Source organism: Tiliqua scincoides, chromosome 5 (genome assembly GCF_035046505.1).
Source record: "Tiliqua scincoides isolate rTilSci1 chromosome 5, rTilSci1.hap2, whole genome shotgun sequence".
Taxonomy (NCBI): domain Eukaryota; kingdom Metazoa; phylum Chordata; class Lepidosauria; order Squamata; family Scincidae; genus Tiliqua; species Tiliqua scincoides.
The window spans coordinates 100,722,536-100,741,110 of NC_089825.1; the positions used below are offsets into that span (position 1 = coordinate 100,722,536).

At 41.9% G+C, this 18,575-nt stretch overlaps 2 protein-coding genes and 1 pseudogene across 2 annotated transcripts; all 3 read left to right on the forward strand.

Annotated features, from left to right (window-relative positions):
* Positions 1 to 185: 185 nt before the first annotated feature.
* Positions 186 to 1,142, forward strand: LOC136652624 (olfactory receptor 9S13-like). The gene has a single exon (XM_066629553.1). It carries the CDS (start codon positions 186 to 188, stop codon positions 1,140 to 1,142), a length of 957 nt encoding a protein of 318 aa, XP_066485650.1.
* Positions 1,143 to 6,389: 5,247 nt separating this feature from the next.
* LOC136652625 (olfactory receptor 5AR1-like) lies at positions 6,390 to 7,371 on the forward strand (annotated as a pseudogene).
* Positions 7,372 to 11,915: 4,544 nt separating this feature from the next.
* Positions 11,916 to 12,872, forward strand: LOC136652626 (olfactory receptor 5J3-like). Its single transcript, XM_066629555.1, has one exon. It carries the CDS (start codon positions 11,919 to 11,921, stop codon positions 12,870 to 12,872), a length of 954 nt encoding a protein of 317 aa, XP_066485652.1. The 5' UTR covers positions 11,916 to 11,918.
* Positions 12,873 to 18,575: the final 5,703 nt, after the last annotated feature.

Genomic DNA, 18,575 nt, shown 5'->3' on the forward strand with positions numbered 1-18,575 from the left:
CTTGGCAATAGAAGTTTGTGAACAACTTTTTTTTTCTGATGTAATGAGAAGTTACTAATGTTTATCTCCCCTGCCTTTGGTACCTATTGCTTTGGAGATGGTGTACATAAGTATTCATCTCAAAACCTTTCAAGCACATAAATCTTGACAGAACACTCTATTTCTTGACTTTCCACTGCTGAGCCATGGAGAATGACACTGTGGTCATTGAATTCACATTGGGGGGATTTATGGACCAGCCAGAACTGCAGGTAATCCTTGTAGTAATGTTCTTGGTGATCTACGTCATCACCCTGGTAGGAAATATTGGTATGATCTTTGTCATCACTGCTGACTCTCAACTCCACACGCCTATGTACTTTTTCCTGAAGAATTTATCTTTCTTGGATATTTGCTACTCTTCAGTTATCACCCCCAAAGCAATGCTAAGCTTTGCAACTGGCAACCGGGTCATATCCTACAATGACTGTGCAACCCAAATGTTCTTTTTTTCTCTTTTTGGGACCACGGAGGCTTTCTTTCTGGCTGTGATGGCCTATGATAGATTCACAGCAATCTGCAATCCACTGCTCTACCATACCATTATGTCCAAAAAGCGGTGCTTTGGGCTCTTGTCTATCTCTTACTTCTTTGGCTGTGTCAACTGCTCCACACAGACTGGCTTCACGTTCAGTTTGTCATTTTGTGGTCCTACTGTAATCAACCACTTCTTTTGTGATGTCCCAGCTGTCATGAAGGCCTCCTGCTCAAACACGTTTGTGAATGAAATTGTGCTCCTCGTTGTATGTGGATCTATCATTGTGGTCACAGCCATGGTAGTATTAGTCTCATATGGTTATATTGTTGCCACCATCTTATGCATACCATCTGTCAAGGGGAGACATAAGGCCTTTTCAACCTGTTCCTCTCATCTCATGGCTGTCAGTTTGTTCTTTGGGACAGTTTTCTTTATGTATGCTCAACCTGGGGCCATGAGCTCGCCCAACCAAGGGAAAGTAGTATCGATTTTCTATACCATTGTCATTCCAATGTTGAACCCCTTAATCTACAGTCTAAGGAACAAGGAGGTGAAAGAGGCTCTTAACAGGCAAATGAGAAAGAAAGCCTTTGCCCATTGGGCCCAAATTGGGGGGTTTAATTAATAATTCATGCTGCAATCCTATGCACACTATCCTGGGAGAAAACCCCATTGAACGCAATGGGATTTACTTCTGAGTAGACGTGCATAGGATTGTAATGTCCAAACAGCTTAATCCTTTGCATACCTACTCAGAATTAAGCCTCATTGAATTCAATGGAACTTTCTCTCAAATAGGAGTGTACAGGATTGCAGTTTTGTGTTTGGACACTGGCGACATTCTGTACAAGTGAAATATGGCTGTGAAGAAAAGTAGGATCTATTCTTAGACTGTCTGTGAGCAAAATCCTTCCCCAGTGAGAGAGTCAATTCATTCAAGAAGAATAGAAGCCTCAGGGTACATGAAGCATCCTATGCTGTGTCCTTAAAAATCAGCAATACCCCACATGGAAAGTGGACATCACTGGTGTGAGGAATCACTGCAGAAAGGGGGAGCCCTCTCATATAGCCCAAGCAACATAAGAAGGAGGAACACCACAGTAGCTTTCATGTTGGAAAATGCTTACAGAGCTACTGGATTCTTCTAACCAAGGATATTGTACCCTAGATTAGGGGGGAGGTTTACTATTCTACAACAACAATGCTGTAACCACAATATGTTTGAAAACCAGTTCCATGTGTCGGAAGGGCAGGATGAAGAAAACAGTCATTGTTTGACTGGAAATTTCACAAAGGGTGCAGTCCTAACCCCTTATGTCAGTGCTTTCCAGCACTGGCATAGAGGTGCCAATGGGATGTGTGCTGCATCCTGCAGTTGGGTGTCACTCACGGAGACCTCCTCAAAATCAGGGAATGTTTGTTCCCTTACCTCAGAGCTGCATTGCCCTTATGTCACTGCTGGAAAGCACTGACATAAGGGGTTAGGATTGTGCCCAAAGGCTTTCCTTACAACAGGCTTGCCCAAGGGGAAAAAAAATGTACAACTGATGTTTCTGAACTAAAACATGAGATGTCCTTGTCCCAAATGTGAGCAATGGGATGTCCCATTGAAACATGAGATTCCCCATTTGAATTATCTTCGCCAATGAAGACACTGCCTCACCCTATTGTTGGATTTTAGTGTTTAGTGTTGTGATTCCCTATTTTTACTTTAGAGAGCATCTCTCCCCATGTCAGCTTTGCCTTCCTTTGGATAATCCAAGAAGACTGTGATCTGGAACCTGTCGCTGACAGCAGTGTCATATGACAGGATTTGAAACAGGTTTGTTGCATTGGTGGTTTTTGTGGTACTCTCTCCTCATTATTGCTTACAGATTCCCAATAGTGGACATCCTAGAAAACAGAGTTCTCAAGTTCTGGCAGTCAAACTTCTAGTCCATGGGGTGAAGGGATTGTACAAGGTGAATGGGGTTAACAAACTTCTAGTCAGATCGGTCAAGGGGTTGTACTCTGGGGAAAAACTGACTGGTTAGGCAGATTTGATCACAGGACCATTGGCAGTGGAGTAAATGGCTGGCTTGAGCAAATGGAGTGAGTCAGTTTTCACAACTGCTGCTTAGTCCCAGTCTCTGGTAGCATTCAGTAGCAGTGGTCTTCCACTGGACTGGCATGGGAAAACTGGTTTTCAACTCTCTTGCCTAGTAGAGGGGGTGAAGGCAAAAGCAGAAAAACTAACCAAGCTGGAAAAAATTCTGTCCATTTGACAGAAGTAAAAAAACAAGTAAAAAGTAAAAAAAAAAACTTGCAAGTAAAAAAAACTAAAGAACAAGCAACTGTTTAAGTAATGACCTACTATTTATTACCTTATTACTGTTTTAGGACACAATCCAGTGGGCCTCCAATGCTGGCACTGAGCTCCAGTGCCAGCGCTGGGTGTCATAACCATGCCATACAACACCCTGTGAGGAGGGAGCACTGGCACTCAGCCAGTGCCAGTCGTCACTGGGCCCAGTACCAGATTGAAGCTGCCCAGTGCAAGGTAGAGCTCCAGGTGGCAGTAAGGGCTTTCGGGGTGAGTTCTGGGGTAGGAAAGGGCGGGGCAGGGGGAGGAACCAGCCCAGGAGGGGGGCAGAGATGGTGGCAAGCTCTGCTGCTGCATCCTATCCTCCTTCCTGGCCCTGGCAGCCTGACATGGGACTTCTCAGCTCTGCATCCACTCAAATGCAGGCACAGAGCTGAGGAGACCCATTGCCGCTGGTTGCTGACTACCTGGTGTTGGAAAGCAAATGCTCCATCCCCCTGATGAGACCTCCAGCAGTGTCCCAGAGCTCACAGGATTTGGTGGTTGCCTTTTTGATGCCAGGAACCATAGGATTGGGCTGCCCATGGGACCGATCCTGTCAACTTGGGCATGTGCAATTACACACACATAGCTGCCCTTATGTGCACAACACAGTGCATACTGGAGAGCAGCCAATGCGGGAGATTGGGAGATTGATAGCAAAGACTTCTATGCGTGGACCAGGAAGAGAGAGACCTGTCTGGGGACTCGATTAACCCCATAGGTTCAATTTTAATTAGAACGACATTTTTATTTGCAAATCATAAACTGCTTTGAGAAAAGTAAATTGCTATGAAGTACATGGTAATTAGTTAATGCACTTTGGGTAGGGTCCAGAGCTTTATGACAGAGCACCTGCTTTTCATGCAGAATGTCCCAAGTGCCACCCCAATCAGGAGAGATCCCTGCCTGAAACCCAGGAGAGCAACTATTGGTCAGACTGGACAAAACTGGACTCGATGAACCAATGGTCTGAGTCAGTATAAAGCACTTTTTATGTCCATATGTACTTAATGGAATTTTTTTTAAAAACCTATATACGTTTACCTGAGAGTAAGCCCCAGTGAATACAGTAAATATGCAAAAGGATTGCATTGCCCAACATTTAGGTAAAATATATATCTTTTAGCTAACTCTCAATTTGAGATCTTGCCTAGAGACACAGTCATTAATATAATAGGTAATGGGGAAAAAATCATTTGTATAAGAAGAAATAGAAGCTATTTGAGGACAACACTATCCAAAGGGACATGCTCTATTTTCTTTAAATAAACATAGATAGGAATGTGATTATTCTTAAAAGAGAGGACCATTAGCTTTTAGAATGGTGGAAAGGCAGGGTATAACTCATTTAATTAAAACATAAGATAAAATTAGTATGTTTATGAAATGCATCATGATGGCAGGCTGTGAGCTTTTGAGCACCATAGGGAATAATAATCTCAAAGGGACATAAGACATCTTGTATTATAAAGCACTTGTACAGTCCATCAAAGAACACATAACCTCTTCCTCCCCATCTGTATCTTGTGGTAAGTTGAACAATTTGCCATGGACAACTCTGTAAAAGTTAGAGAATTTTAGGGAATCAGGTAGAACAGAACTGAGTGATCTCCGAACAATGAAAGCAGTGGAGGGAGTTGGATTTGGGATTCATATTATGGTGCTTTAGTTAGCTCTAAAGCAGTGGTTCTCAAACTTTTTAGCCCCAGGATCCACTTCTTTAAATGTCACTCTATCAGGACCCACCTAGGTTTACCAGACTTTTAAAAAAGGAGACCTAGAAAGAAATGATATATATTTTTAAGTAATAATGACCAGAAAAAAAGATTCTCAAACATTTATCTCCCTATATTTACACATATTTGCAAATTACAGGAGCTGAGCTCTTTGCAAGGTAATTAGCAACTACAGTATCTGAATAGCTTCAGAGATTGAGGCAATTAGTTATCTGCTCTTTCTGTAACCTTTCGAGGCCCACCCAAAATCAGGTCACGATCCAGCAGTGGGTCCTGGTCCACAATTTGGAATCCACTGCTCTAAAGGATGAATGCAATGAGAAATGAAAATAGTGGTAGCATTGATGGTGATCCGCTTGGAAGCCAAAGAAACAAAGATCCCCAAGGAATCAACACCTGAAAAACACAAAAGAAAACATAATGCATGCTTAAGAATGATCCACATCTTTTTTTATAAGAAGAGCCCTGCTGGGTGAATCTGATGGCCTATTGAGAACCAGAGGGAAGAAATCTAGAAAGCAAAAAGAGATAGAACACTTTTGTTGAATGTGGGGAGAGAAAGGAGAGAAAACAGGAGAGAGGAAGGAGAGAAAACAGAGAGAGGGATGGAACATTGTTCAGAACGGTGGTGTTCACCTCCATTTTGCTCCCACCACCCGGAACAGCTCCAAAGTATACTCTTGTATACTGCAGTGAGGCTCCCTGCAAAACTTAGTGCTCTAGCTATGACACTGGTTCAGTGTCCAGTGTCCTGTCCAGTGTCCTGCCAGGAGATCAGGAAAAGATTGGAGGTAAAGAGAGATTAAACTTACCTGCTAAAGCAGACGGAGGTCAAGCTGCACAGAAGAGGAGAGAGAGAAAGGGAAAAGAAAGTAAGGATTAAGAGTGCCTAGTCATGCCTGCAAAAGATTTTTTTGGGGGAGTAAGAGATAGATGAAGCAGGGCTGGCCCAAGACCTCCTGGCCTCTGAATTCCTGTAACATCAGCTTATTTTAAGGACAGCAAGGCATGTGAAGTGGTTTGCATGCTCAGAAATGCTAAGTATTATTATTTACAACATAGGACCAAAGGTTGGTCCTGCACAATTGCCTAAATATTGCTGGTGTGGCGTGCCAGAACAGTCTGTGTTTTCTGCAACGGTTTTCTTTGTAGCATTACATTACATTACTCTAATATCGAAGCATTATACACAGCTATCTTGACTGTGACTTGAATTGTTCTTAGTCAATTCATTTTCTTTAGATGTAACCCTAAACACATCAAACATGAATGCAACAAACACACAGGCACATATGCATCATTTATATGTCCGCTCATCAGAGATGTGGGATTGGCCGACCCTAACTTTCAATAGACATTTAATGAGAGCCTAGATCTGTTATTGTACAGTATATGAAATTTGCCATCCTGAGAGATCTATGCTAGAAATAAAGGATACCATATGCAATCATAGTACATGAGAACGAGCCCAGTGGGTTTCAGGATTGTATTTGGTCTTGTACAACCAGGACATCATTCACTGCCTGATATTTAAGGAGTCCATAAGATCATCTTGCATAAGGATTTGGCTTACATGCACTTTCTTCCTCCTTTTCTTTTTTTCTTTCAGGATTGAAATGGTTTGAACCCTGATAACCATTTTCTCAGAAGGAATCTAGTAGGATACTCAGCCCACCCAGGGGCATCATCACAAACTCTTTAGAGAACATAATTTACTATGCTTTTAGACCAACAAGAATGGAGAAAACAGACACACGTCTTCAATGCTTCCCACCCCCATCTATTAAGCAATATGGAAAATCAAACTATAGCTACACAGTTCATCTTTTCAAGGGCCACGAGAACTGCAGCTAGCTCTGTCTTTTCTCTTTCTATTGCTATATGTCATCACTTTGGTGGGCAATGTTGGCATGATCTCCCTCATCACTGCTGACTCTCAACTCCACACCCCTATGTACTTCTTCCTGAAGAATTTATCCTTCATAGATTTCTGCTATTCTTCAGTCATCACTCCCAAAGCAATGCAGACCTTTGCAACTGGGAATAAGGCCATTTCCTATAATGGGTGTGCCACACAAGTGTTCCTTTATGCTCTTTTTGGGACTGCAGACTGTTTTGTCCTGGCTGCGATGGCATACGATCGATTCATTGCCATCTGCAGTCCGTTGCTTTACCACGTAACCATGTCCAAGAAGACCTGTGATAATCTGGTGACTGCCTCTTATTTTTTTGGCTTCATCAATTGCTGCACACAGACTGGCTTCACGTTTAGCTTGTCCTATTGTGAGCCAGCAGAGATCAACCAGTTCTTCTGTGATGTTCCAGCCATCATGAAGGCCTCCTGCTCAGACACTTTTGTAAATGAACTTGTACTCCTCATGATTTGTGGGTTAATCATAGTCATAACATTCACAATTGTCATAATCTCTTACAGCTACATTATAACTACAATCCTGGGCATACCCTCTGTAGAGGGAAAACATAAAGCTTTTTCAACCTGCACATCCCATATCATGGCTGTAAGTTTGTACTTTGGGACAATTTTCTTTATGTATGGTCAACCTGGGGCCATCTCTTCTCCTAACCAGGGTAAAGTGGTATCAGTCTTCTACACTATTGTCATTCCAATGTTGAACCCCTTAATCTACAGTCTGAGGAACAAGGAGGTTAAAGATGCATTGAGAAGACAACTCAAAAGGCTGGGTATCTTTCTTTTAGCATATGTGGCTACTTTCAATGCAAAGAATTGTGGGTCAAAAGTATTGAACTCTTAAGCAATGTTGCTTGCAAAACAGTTTAGGGAGAAAAGGAGATTTGGGTGTAAAAATGTAGTAAAAATGGGGTGTAAAAAAGCCCCCAAACATCTGTCTGTCTGTCTGTCTGTCTGTCTGTCTGTCTGTCTGTCTGTCGGTTTTCAGAAGTGATATTACTCTGAATGCTGCTTGGTGTTGTCTTGGGCCCACTACTGCCACCTTCACTATTTAAAATAAAAATCCTCCTTGAGTTGATTCTTCAAATGTAAAAATGTAGGATTTCTGGTTTTAGTTAAATGTCCTGTGTGAATGGATGCCTTCAGCATGCATTCTCTGTAGATAAAACCAGAAGTCCCACACTTCAGAGTTTGAAGAAATCACATGGAGGGACCAGTAAGGATGAGGAGAATCCATTCTGTGTTCACTGTTTCCAGGTGGAAAGCAGGTCAATGTGGCTCACATCCTTGACAGGCTAGCTAGAAGGAGACAGAGGTAGTGGCAAAGAATGAAGGGAGGCCCAAGTCTGCTGTGGTGGTGGACCCCCCCCCTCAGCCCCATGCCCTGGAACAAAGGTCCATGATGGCACCTCCCCTGTTGCCACCCCCCTATGTGCCAATCCGCATCCACCACTTACCTGGAGCTCACAGAGCCTGGCGTGACTCCAGGACACATTGGAGAAGCCTCTCTGAGGTTCTCCAATGCTTTAAATTGTGCTTTCAGAAAATTGGAAGTTTCCAACCCTGTCAAGGTCCTACAGGCACGTGAAGCTCTGCACCCAGGACATTTGCCCCATAGAATGAATGGGAGGTCTGCCACTGGTCTGCTGCCCTGTTGCTCCCCACCCCTGCCATCTGCAGCTAATACAACTCACATTCCCTAGCCTTGTTGATGGGAAACCACAAATATCTGTTTGTAGTCATGATATTTCATTTCACTGCTGTTTCCACTATGTCATTTTGTTTTCCCTCCAACTGTGTCATTCCTGTCAACTGTATGAGAGATTATCATTGGTAGAATTTGTCTGCCATCCAGGCAATCAATAACTCCAGATCCAGTTTCTGACATGAGATACTTATCTAAAGTTTAAATTCTCTCTCTTTCCCCCCTCTCTCTCCCTCCCTCCCTCCCCCCCCCTCTCTCTCTCTCTGTATTTCTGTGCGTGTAAAACTGAAGGCCCTGACTTACCGATTATCAATAGAGCTTGTCTAAGATCTAAGATAGTTTAAATTTGGCATGGCTGTTGCTTATGGATCACTCAGAAGAACTACGTTGTGAGGCATATGTAGAAGGTGGCAAAACAGTCCATGTGACATTCAGTCAATACAGTGATAAACACAGATTAGGCACTTAACTGCCCTGTTGAATTCCTCAACATATTGAATCCCCCTTGACCTTACTTTAAAGGCTGGTGAACCTGCAATGTTGTTACATAATAATTTGAATCCACCAAAACTTTGTAATAAAAATTGTTACATACTTATGCAAAAGAAAGAAAAAAATTACACAGACTATAATTCTTATACTTCAAATGGTTAGGATACCTCATCTAGCAAAGCGCTGTTTTAGAACATTTCTAGAAGTGACCAGCATGGACTCATTCATAACTTGTTCCACTCAAATTCCATCTTGATATTGAAAGCACAGCTGTAACTTTAACAATAATTTCATAGGTTTTTGCTACACTTTACTTTTTTAAATAAGTAGCACAAGTAGTCTCAGCTGTTCAAACACATAAATTAAAGAAAGCTATTAAGTGTGTGTGTGCATTTGTGTGTAAAAACATTGGTCCTTCTGAATAATATCCAAAGTAACACTATGTTGTATGATGCAGATTACATTGAGATGATACACAATGGTGCTCATGAATTCTAGCCCTATTCCACATATTATTTTCAACCTATAAATACCCAAACTTATCTCATTTACACATATATATTACAGAGCACTTGGTCCCAAGTCCAGAACAACTTGCAGTCCAATCATATCCAACTCTGGTGCAGCATGGCCACTGGGACCACACTGTATCCTGCATTGGATTTGAGCAGGGGGAACATTTGTTCCCATACCCTATGTAGTCTTCACTGCTGGGTAGCCTCACCACCCTCCCTCACCCCAAAACACCCACTCCCCACCTTTGCATTGCCCTCCCACTACCCTCGTCCCACCTCTCTTCCTCCTGACACAAACCTGGCTGCCAGATGGGATGCAGCACCCATGGGATCGCACAGGCCTTCCCACCAGTGCTGCTTAGTCATGCAGTGTCAAAAAGCACTTTATGGTATTTTACATATGGTAATTCTCACAACATGGCAACAGAGCTGGCACTGCCCAACAATAGAATTGGGCTGTTAACTGCAGTTCTGTTCCAATGAAAGTAATGGGTCTTACTTGCAGCTAACTTTTTCTGGACTATAATGTTTGCAACAGAACACTTTATGTATGTTCATTTTAAAATATGAAGCTCCTCTAAAAATGAAATGAATTTCATTCTTGCAAAGCAAAATACACCAGGAAGTGAGTCCCACAAGCAGTCATTGCATCATGAAACTCTGGTACTCAAGCGGCTGAGTGTGATTGTGCTATTGTCCCCCAGGAGTGTTTACAAATAGATTGGATACAGAAAAAAAAAACAAAAAAACTCTGCCTTATTTCAAGTACAAGTGCAGGAGAATTTTGTCAGTAGCATCAGAAGAACTTGAAGATCTCCAATTTGGTTTTAGAACCAAATGTTTCAGATCAGAGTCTTCTCAGACAAAGTATACACTAGAAAGAAAGACAAAATGAAATAGCATTTCTCCTTTGGAAGCTACAGATGTAGTTTTGATTCTTGGTAAGCTGCTTTCTTCTGAGCTGAGGAAAATGTTTGTTGTTTAAATTGGATTGGTGGGATGCTATTATAGAATCAGCATAGTATATGCAAAGGTTTATACCTGTCACTTTTGCTATAAAGGGTGGACCATCAAGTAAGTCAGTAGAGAAATATTGACCTCCTCAGTACAACATCATCTTTCAATCTTTGACAGAAGGCAGTGACTGCAAACAAGATTGGGCTTGTGACATCCCCCCGTTCACTGGGCTGGGGCACCTTTTCAATGATGGTTCTCTTCTCCTTAGCAAAGGAAGAGCAGCCATACCTGTTCACCCCAGAGTAATGAACCATCCCTCTTTACCTGGATTTGAAGAAGAAAATTTCATGTAGGATAGAATATTCAGGTAAGAAGTGGGTGGGGAGGTTTGTTGGAAAGTGGGATGTTGGGATAAGGAGTATCTGAGATTTGGCAGTATAGGCAGTTAATGGCTGTGAAGCTAGGGTGGAAATTGGATGTGAGTTTTCAATTAAGACGGGGATGAGGCGATAATCAACCCAATCCTTACTAACTCCTGCACAGTGGTGGAGCAGCACCAATGTGGCTTCTGCTATATCCTGCAGGGAACTGTTTATTGCCTTGCCCTAAGGTAACCCCAGCAGCTGTGACAGGTCAACTCCAACCTGTGGCAGTTCTTTAGCTAGAGCAAGTCCACGTTGACCTCGGACTGCTTTACCAGCTTCAGCAAGTGTCCGGCAGCAGTGTTGGCCCAGCCTCTTGCCACTTGCTGTGGCCAGGATGCACACAGCGGTGCTGTCGCTTTTGTGACAGCCATAAACTTGTTTACATAGGCTGAACACATATTCTGCAGGTAAAATGGCAAATAGGATTGGGTCAAATGACTCCTGTTATAAAGATATTTGCCCAGAAAGCAGCTAAGACCCCATTTTTAGAATATTTAACTGATTCTATGCTTTTCCTTCCTTCAAAAAAAAAAGTCATCTGTTAAATGGTTAACCTATGATTGACACTTGTGAAGCTATCATAAAATCAAGGATTCATAGTGAGGCTGGGACACCAGCACATCATCCATTGCAGTTTGCTGGTGTGTGTGTAGATTTTGAGCCCTCTGGGACATGGACCTGGTGGGGCTTCTAGTGAATGCATGGAGTCTCTGGTCAATTGCACCAGTGGCTTCAAGGTGCACTACAGCAGCACAAAATTTCAGAGATCTCAATGGTTTTTATGGTGGCAGATTGGGAGACCCTCAACAATATCTGCCCAATAGAACTGGCCTGTAAATTCCATATTTAGATTTGTTTTTCAAACTGCACTCTCTTGTGGCCCCTACAACTCATTCCCCCTCCCCCGATCTTTTACTTACCATCTTCCTGAAGGACATGAAAGATCACTGTTTGTTTTTTAATATTGGTCCAAAATTAACTATTATTTTATGTTGAATTGTGGTTTGGTTTATGTTTTCCTAATGGACCATAATGGCCATCAACAACTCTATACCACAGTTTCACATGTTTATACTATAATTGCCTTTCCCCCACTTCTCTTTCAGATAAAACCTATTCCTGGTAACATAATTTCATAAAGAACTATGTTTCTGATGAAACATTAGAAGACAAAGGTTAACTGATTTTGGCATATGTTGTTTTGAGGATGGTTTTATATAAGCATTCATGTAAAATGATTTCATGCGCAAGAATCTTGATACAAGACTCCTTTTTCTTGATTTCTTCAATAGGAACCATGGAGAATGACACTGTGGTCACTGAATTCACATTGGGGGGATTTATGGACCAGCCAGAATTACAGGTAATTCTCTTAGTTCTGTTCTTGGTGATCTACATCATCACCCTGGTGGGAAATTTTGGTATGATCCTCATCATCACTGCTGACTCTCATCTTCACACCCCTATGTACTTCTTCCTGAAGAATTTATCTTTCTTGGACATTTGCTACTCTTCCGTTATCACCCCCAAAGCAATGATAAGCTTTGCAACTGGCAACCAGGTCATTTCCTACAATGGCTGTGCAACCCAGATGTTCTTCTTTTGTCTTTTTGGGACCACAGAGGGTGTCTTAGTGGGAGTGATGGCCTATGATAGATTCACAGCAATCTGCAATCCACTGCTCTACCATATCATTATGTCTAAAAAGCGGTGCTTTGGTCTCCTGTCCATCTCTTATTTCTTCGGTTTTTTCAACTGCTGCACCCAGACAGGTTTCACGTTCAGTTTGTCATTTTGTGGTCCTACTGTAATAAATCACTTCTTTTGTGATGTCCCAGTTGTCATGAAGGCCTCCTGTTCAAACACCTTTGCGAATGAAATTGTGTTGCTAGTATTCTGTGGAATTATCAGTGTGTTCACAGCCACAGTTGTGCTAATTTCTTATTGTTATATTGTTGCCACCATCTTACGCATACCATCTGTCCAAGGGAGACACAAAGCCTTTTCAACCTGTACCTCTCATCTCATGGTTGTCAGTTTGTTCTTTGGGACAGTTTTCTTTATGTATGCTCAACCTGGGGCCATGAGCTCGCCCAACCAAGGGAAAGTAGTATCGATTTTCTATACCATTGTCATTCCAATGTTGAACCCCTTAATCTACAGTCTAAGGAACAAGGAGGTCAAAGAGGCTCTAAACAGGCAAATCAGGAGGAAACCTTTGTCTGCTGAGGCACAGCATTTTTTTGGGTAATAATTATCACAGTGCAATCTTGTGCGTATATAAGTAAGTTCCACTGAATTCAGCGGGACAGGCATCCTTATTCTTGGATAGCGGTTGCAATTCTAAACACAGTTGAGCTGATAAGATCCTATGAATACCAATGGGATTGACGTAGCCTACATTTGTGCAATACGGCAGCCAATAATGCTGTGAAAATAAAGCACCTTGACATTACAAAATTGATCTATGTACATAAACCATGACTTACCTCTCATTAACCAAGATATGCATAATAATTGGTAATGAACCTGCCACAAACTCTCATACAAATTTTTAATGTTTAGGTGCCCTGTTGCTTGCAGGGTACAACCACGCATATGGTGCCATTGTCCATTCATAGATTCGTAGAGTTGGAAGGGACCTAAACGGTCATCTAGTCCAATCTCATGCCTCTAGCAGGAAATCCTCCTAAAGCATCTCCAACAGGTGCTTGACAAGCCGCTGCTTGAAGATCTCCAATGAAGGATTATTCTTTCTGCTCAAGAATAATATGTGTTTGAAATGTGTTAGCATAGGCAGAAGTTTCTCCTATTATCCTTCTTTCAGTAAAGTGAATAAAAGTGTAAATTCATAAACTGCACAATCTTCATAATCATTGATAGTTCGATTCAGTGTGGCTGATTGTCTCTTTGTGTGTGTGTGTGTCCCAGAGAGAGAGAGAGAGAGAGAGAGAGAGAGAGAGAGAGAGAGAGAGAGAGAGAGAGAGAGAGAGCTTGTGCATAAAAATATATATCTGCTTACAGTCATATTTCATTTCACTGCTGTTTCTACAATGTCATTTTGTTTTCTAAATTCTGTGTGTGTGTGCGCGCAAAACTGAAAGTCCTGACTTACTGATTACACAGGTCTGCAACCAAAAAGCTGTTTTCATAATTTTATCTGATTCTTATGTTTTTTGGTGCGCTGAATTCGAAAATGACCACCGTTTTTTCCTGGGATGTCAGGTTTTTTCACAATCGAAATGTGCCTTGGTCAAACAGGTAGCTGGAAATCGCTAAATTTCAAATTCATCATACTTGGGGGAAAAAAACTGAACATGGAAAAACAAATTTATTTTCACTGCCAGTGCTCCCAAAAACATGAAAATACATGTTCTATACTTAAAAGCAAAAATTTGTTGATGGAAGGTACATCTTTTGCATGGTACAGACTTCGGGAAAAAGACTTTCTGTCTTACTTTTTTCATGAGTGCAATTTGGTGTTTTGCTCTGATTTAGAGGGGTTGATGGCTCAGTTCCACATTCAGTATGATTCTTCTGAATGGAGGCTTTTCAGTGACTCTTCCAAAAGAAGCTTAAAAGCAGTTTTACTTCACAATGGTGGCCGTTATGCGTCCATTCCTGTTGCTCATTCGGTGTACTTGAAGGAGACTTATGAGAACTTGGAGTTGGTACTCAAGAAAGTGGGTTATCAAAACCAAAACTGGTTGGTATGTAGGGATTTAAAAGTATTGTGTATGCTGCTGGGACAACAGGCTGGGTACACCAAATACCTTTGTTTTCTATGTTTATGGGACAGTAGAGACCGACAAAATCACTGGAAGCAAAAAAATTGGCCACCAAGAAGTCTAGTTGTTGGTGAAAAGAATGTTCTCAGAGATACATTGGTACCCCCTGAGAAGGTTTTATTACCACCACTCCATATAAAATTAGGATTAATGAAGCAATTTGTTAAGGCACTTCCCAAAGATAGCAAATGCTTCAAGTACTTGGGATCCAAAATGCTTCAAGTACTTGGGATCCAAGTTTCCAGGTTTAACTGAGGCAAAACTGAAAGAGGGGTTTTTTGTTGGCCCGGATATTAGAAAACTCATATCCAACAAAGACTTCTTCAGTTCAATGACTCCAACTCAAAAAGAAGCGTGGGTTGCCTTTACTGTGGTCATAAACAACTTTTTGGGAAACCAAAAGGACCCAAATTACAAGGAAATGGTGGAAACAATGTTGAAAGCATTCCACAAGCTTGGTTGCTCCATGAGCTTAAAAGTCCATTTTCTCAACTCACACCTTGACTATTTTCCTGAAAATTTGGGAGCAGTGAGTGAAGAGCAGGGAAAACGTTTCCATCAAGATATAAAAGAAATGGAAAGAAGGTATCAAGGGAAATGGAATGTAATGATGATGGCTGACTACTGCTGGATGTTGTATAGGGATCTTCCGGAAGCCACCTACAAGAGGAAAAGCTCAAAAAGAAGTTTAGAGTTTAAAAAAAGACGATTTCACAAGCAATCTACTTGAGTGTGGTGTTAATTTTGTTGTCACCTGTGCAAATGAGTTAATATTTTTCATGTAAATAAAATATTTGCGTTAAGAGATTTTTTAAAACGATGACCACCCGTTTGTTCGAAAACCTGACGTCCCAGCACAAAACTGCTATCATTTTTGGATTCAGCGCACCAAAAAACATAAGAATCAGTCAACAAAACCAAAACAGCTGTCCAAATTTTTTTTTTTTTTGCAGACCTGTGTTATCAGCCGATCTTGTCTTTCCTGCTAAGGTAGTTTAAATTTGGCATAGCTGTTGCTTATGGATCAACTACACTGTGGGACAGATTGAGTTTTAGGTAGAAGGTAGTAAAACTGTCCAAGTGAGCTGTCAATTGACAGTTCAGTCAATACAGTGATAAACACATATTAGTTAACTACCCTGTTGGATTCCTCAACATATTGAATCCCCCTTGACCTTACTTTAAAGGCTGGTGCATTCACCTGTAATGTTGTTACATAATTTGAATCCGCCAAAAATTTGTAATAAAAATTATAGCATACTTGTGGAAAACAAAGGAAAAACTACAGAGACAGAAAATGCCACACTTCCAATTGTCAGGATACCTCATCTGGCGAAGCACTGTTTAAGAACATTTCTAGAAGTGACCAACATGGACTCATTCATAAGTTGTTCCACTCAAATTCCATCTTGATATTGAAAGTGCAGCTGCAATTATAAAGATAATTTCATAGGTTTTCGCTTCACTTTACCTTTTTTAAATAATATTGTGTGTGTGTGTGTGTGTAAAAGCATGGTTCCTTCTGAATAATATTGAAAGCAACACTATGATGTATGAAACAGATTATCTTGAGGTGATACACAACTGTGCTTATAAATTCTAGCCCTATTCCACATATTATTTTCAACCTATAAGTATCCCAAACATCTCTCATTTACACATATATATCACAGAATAAGTGGTACCAAGTCCACAACAAATTACAGTCCAATCATATCCAACTCTGGCTCAGCATGGCCACTGGGGCCACACTGTATCCAGCACTGAATTTGAGCAGGTGAGAACATTTGTTCCCTTACCCCATGTAGCCCTTAACACTGTGTAGCCCACACTTCCTCCCCCAACCCAAAACACCCTTCCCCACCTTTGTACTGCTCAGGGTCTATGAGAGGAATTTTATTGAGGGGTACAAAGTTTCTTTTGGGCCCCTTCTCAAAGGGGGAGGGGGGCAATGGGTGCAGGTAGGATAGGGGGTAAAATAGGGCAGGGGGAGGGTGCTGACAGCTACAATAGTCTTTGTAACCCAAGTCTACTAGGCTTCTTGGTGTAGAGCCCAGGTCTACCCAACCATGCAGCACTGGCAGCTAAATAAAGTAATATGGAAAACAAACTCACTCCCAAGTCTCTCTAAAATCTTTGAAATATAGAAAATCAATTGCAGAAAATTAGCATCATCATATTTAGACTCACATTAGAATGGACCAAAATGAACTTCTGCAGCAGCTGTAGCCCTACAGCTGGATCCCTGAGCTTCTATACATTCCTTCATGGTTATGAGATCCACAAGTCAAAGAGCTACTGTGTCAGGCCAGTTTCCTCCCAGATTTGACACTGTGTTAAGGAGCATCATGGATGCATTCCTGGGTTTGGTGTGTATGGCTTGTGACAGTAGTCACTGCCATGTGCCATGGTAATGTCCCCAGCATCCCACGTGGGCAGTGAATCTTGGTGAGATAGGAAAATGTCAGATCCCAGGAAATTTCTGGGCCCCCTCCTTTGGCTCCTGGGCCCCCTTTCTGACCCTGGGCCTGGATACAAATTACCCCCTTTGCGCCCTCTCCTAGACCCTGGTACTGCCCTCCTACCAACCTCATTTCACCTCTCTGCCTCCCAGCACTAAACAGGATGTTGGGTAGGATGCAGCACCCATGGAATCACACAGGCCTTCCCACCAGTGCTGCTTACTCATGCAATATTGAAAAATGCTTTGTAGCACTTTTACAACACAACCACAGAGCTGGCACTGCCCAACAATAGGACTGGGCTGTGAACTGCATTTTTGCACCACGGTAAGTAATGGGACTTGCAAGACCCCTTGGACTGCAGGGGTCACAACAGAACCCTCATTTTAAAATATGAAGAGCCTCTAAAAATGAAATGAACTGTGAAGTTCTGATATTTCATTCTTGCAAAGCAAAATACACCAGGAAGTGAGTCCCATGAGCAGTCATTGCAATATGAAGCTCTCATACCCAAGAGGCCGAGTGATATTGTGCAGTTGTTCCCCAGGAATTCATGGGATTGTTTACAAATAGATTGGATACAGAAAAAAAAAAAAAAATGCTTGCCTTATTTCAAGAACAAACGCAGGAGAATTTTGTCAGGAGCAACAGAAGAACACGAAGATCTCCACTTTGGTTTGAGAACAAACTGTTTCTGATTAGTCTTCTCAAACAGAGGAAGTAGGAAGTAGAAATGATACATAACCTTCCTCCTATGGAAGTGACAGATGTAGTTTCAGTTCTTGGTAAGCTGATTTGTTCTGAGTTGAGGAAAATAATGTTTCTCATTTATATAGGATTGGTGAGATGCTAGCAAAAAACCAGCATAGTATAGCAAAGGGTAATACCCATCATTTTTGTTATAAAGAGCAAACCTTCATAAAATAAGTCAGTAGAAAATATTGATCTCCTTCGTTCAATGTCATCTTACAGGAAGGCAGTGACTGCAAACAAGCTTGGGCTCGTGACATCCCTCCTGTTCACTGGGCTGGGGCACCGTTTTAATGATGGTTCTCTTCTGTTTAGCAGAGGCAGAGCAGCCATTCCTCTTCATCCCAGAACCATCTCTCCATACCTGGATTCAAAGAAGAAAAGTTCATGTAGGATAGAATGTTCAGGTAAGAGGCGGGTGGAGAGGTTTTTTGGAAAGGGGAATGTTGGGATAAGGAGTATTTGGGACTTGACAGTATAGGCAGTTAATGGTTCTGAAGCTAGTGGGGAGATTGGATGTGAGTTTTCAGTTAAGACTAAGATGAGGAGACAATCAGCCCAACCCTAACTAACTCCCACACAGTGCTGGAGCAGCATTAATGTGCTATTCTGCTATATCCTTCAGTGAACTGTTCATTCCCTTGCCCGAGGGCAGTGATTTTCAACCTTTCATATCTCACAGCACACTGGCAAGCCACTAAAATGGTCAGGGCACACTATCGGTTTTTTGACAATTTACAAGGCACACTGTGCTCTCAAAGATGGGCTCACATCTCCCAATGGCCCTATTAATAAATGACCCTTTCCCAAATTCCCGTGGCACACCTGGGGACCATTTGCGACACACCAGTGCGCCACGGCACAGTGGTTGAAAATGGCTGCCCTAGGGTAACCCCAGCAGCTACAGCGTGTTGACTTCGACCTGTGCCAGTTCTATAGCTGGAGCAAGTCCGT